The sequence below is a fragment of the Engraulis encrasicolus genome, chromosome 22 (genome assembly GCF_034702125.1).
Source record: "Engraulis encrasicolus isolate BLACKSEA-1 chromosome 22, IST_EnEncr_1.0, whole genome shotgun sequence".
Lineage (NCBI taxonomy): Eukaryota > Metazoa > Chordata > Actinopteri > Clupeiformes > Engraulidae > Engraulis > Engraulis encrasicolus.
This window is the reverse complement of record NC_085878.1, coordinates 7,887,746-7,890,245: the sequence shown is the minus strand read 5'-3', so window position 1 is coordinate 7,890,245 and position 2,500 is coordinate 7,887,746. Positions and strand designations below refer to the sequence as shown.

The window sequence follows — 2,500 nt, the reverse complement described above, 5'->3', positions numbered from 1 at the left end:
GTGGGATTGTATGGGGTGAGCAGACTTGTGATGTAGGAGGGTGCAAGGTTGTGCTGGGCCTTGTATACAAGGAGGAGAATTTTGAAATGGATACGTGAATGGATAGGAAGCCAGTGTAATTGATAGAGGATAGGGGTAATGTGATGCCAGGGTCTGGTGTGTGTGAGTAATCTAGCTGCTGAGTTCTGAATGTATTGTAGACGGTTAATCAATTTAGTAGGGAGACCAGTGAGTAGGGCATTGCAATAATCTAATCTGGAGGTTACGAAAGTTACATACACACACACACACACACACACACACACACACACACACACACACACACACACACACACACAACAATAACGCAGGTGCACTTTAGCAAAGCACCTCATATTGCTTGAGAGAATACCTCTACCTAAATTACTGTAAGTGTCTTTGGATTAAAGTGTCAGCTGAGCATAATGTAGTGAACATGGAACATGGAACTGGAACTGGAACTGTAACCAATACCCTGTACCTAAATGAAGTCACTTTGCTCTCCTGCAGGTATCATGATGTGTCCTAAATGGCAGACGGAGGATGGCTTTGAGATGCAGTTTGGTGTGAACCATCTGGGGCATTTCCTGTTGACCAACAGACTGCTCCCCATACTCAAGAAGTCCACACCCAGCAGAGTGGTCAACGTCTCCAGCCTCGCACACGAGAAAGGTACACACACACACACTTTTCATAATCTTTGGCTTTGCATGCCAACCCCGTTCTGAGGAAATGTATTCTAATAAATTGTATTATCAACATTGTGTGAGGCTTTTCATTTGCAGGTAAGACCTACTTTGAGGCCATATATTTTGCTGTACTGCTGCCCTAGAAAGCAAATATGCAGTATCTACACAGAGCTCCAAACTGAGTCCAATGCCTTTTCATTGGTCATGTTGTCTAGCCCAAGTAGTTTTAGGTACATGTAGAGTATTGACATGTGGCTGTTTTTGGTTACTCTATTTCACCACCTTCGTTGCAGGTCAATCATTGTATCTAAAATCTCATTTAAACCACAATAACTAATTTCAACAACAATACAGTTACTGCCTTTTCTCTTTTTAGGGAAGTATAAAAGGCGTGGTTTGCGTTGCATGGTTTGTTTGTGCGTGAGATCCACTTTAAGGCCTTATAGTACTCTGTATTATAACAGACATGATAGCAAAGGTGTAGGTTTGGCTTGGAAAGTCGCGTGGATATTACAATAGCAAATTGTCATGGTAGGCTATTTTTTAGAGATGCACCGGATCCGGCAGGATAATAGGGTTTTTCACAGGATCCGGGTCCGGCAGGATCTTAAGCAGTGGATCCGGTATCCGGCATGTTACCTAAAAATCAGAATCTGGTGCATCTCTAGCCTAGGCTTTTCAGTCAGTCTTTCACAACCCCAATCACTGCATGGAGTGAAAGCCCTTTGGAAGCGACCGTTGCAGACAGTGTGGCAGTAAGCCAATGAGTCTAAAAATAGTTTGAGCCAACGTAATAAAAAGGGCCCATGTGTGCGAGTAGACTATATGTTTCAACCCTTTTGTAGGATCCGGTATCCGGCAGGATCCTAAAAATCAGGATCCGGTGCATCTCCTATTTTTAGATGCGCCCTAGCATCTCTATAAGAGGGTGTGTCCGTCCGTCGGTCTGTCGGTTGGTCTGTCTTTCCGTCTGAAACGCTTTCTTTCAATTTTCTTTCCCTCCTGTGCCCACAAGGCGGCAGTGCATAGATGGACGCATCTTTGTCCGCCTGTCGGACTTGTTCCATTATATTTGTGAAAAAGTGGTGGGGACAAGCTAGGTTCATCTCTTGAAGGAACAGTCCACCCTTTTTTGATTTTCACATATTTGTAGTATTTCCAAGCATTATTCATGAATGTGCATATCATTTTCTTCTCAGTCTTTTCAGTACTTATATTGATGGATCAGAATTATTAGCATAGCTTTGCATAATCACTGGAAGTGAAGGGAGGCATTTGCATCAAGCCACAAATGATCACAGGACAGGAGTAAATAACTGTTTTGCATTCAGGTGAATTTTACATTAATTTTACTTTTACTTTACTTAAGTACATTTGAGGATGTTTAGTTTGCACCCATAGACTTGCATTGCTACGCTTAATTTGGCTATACTGTTAAACTAGTCAATGAAAACACATAGATGAAAATTATATGCACATTCATGAATAATGCTGGGAAATACTGCAAATATGTGAAAATCAAAAAGAGGTGAACTGTTCCTTTAAGGGGTATGGACATGTCCCCACCACCCATTCCTAAATTTACACTCATGTGCGTGAGTTACCAGAATTCACCTGAAATTACACCCATGCTTGTTTGCAGTGAGATCCACTTTGAGGCTGTATGCTAGCCTGATTATCGTTTCCCAAACGGCATGGCTGACCCACTTTCCTTGGTTTGCTACTGGTCGAGGGCAGAAAAGGCTGTGCCGAAGTTTAAACCAAACATTTTCTTAGTCCCAATAGAACGTCTC

At 42.4% G+C, this 2,500-nt stretch overlaps 1 protein-coding gene across 3 annotated transcripts in view; it reads left to right on the top strand.

Moving 5' to 3' along the window:
• LOC134438861 (retinol dehydrogenase 12-like) overlaps nucleotides 1-2,500 on the top strand; it is a 15,537-nt gene that overhangs the window by 9,422 nt on the left and 3,615 nt on the right. For all 3 annotated transcript variants that reach the window (XM_063188565.1, XM_063188566.1, XM_063188564.1), the window contains one exon: nucleotides 529-690. In XM_063188565.1, the coding sequence (XP_063044635.1) occupies nucleotides 529-690 (162 nt within the window). The remainder of the gene's footprint in view (nucleotides 1-528; nucleotides 691-2,500) is intronic.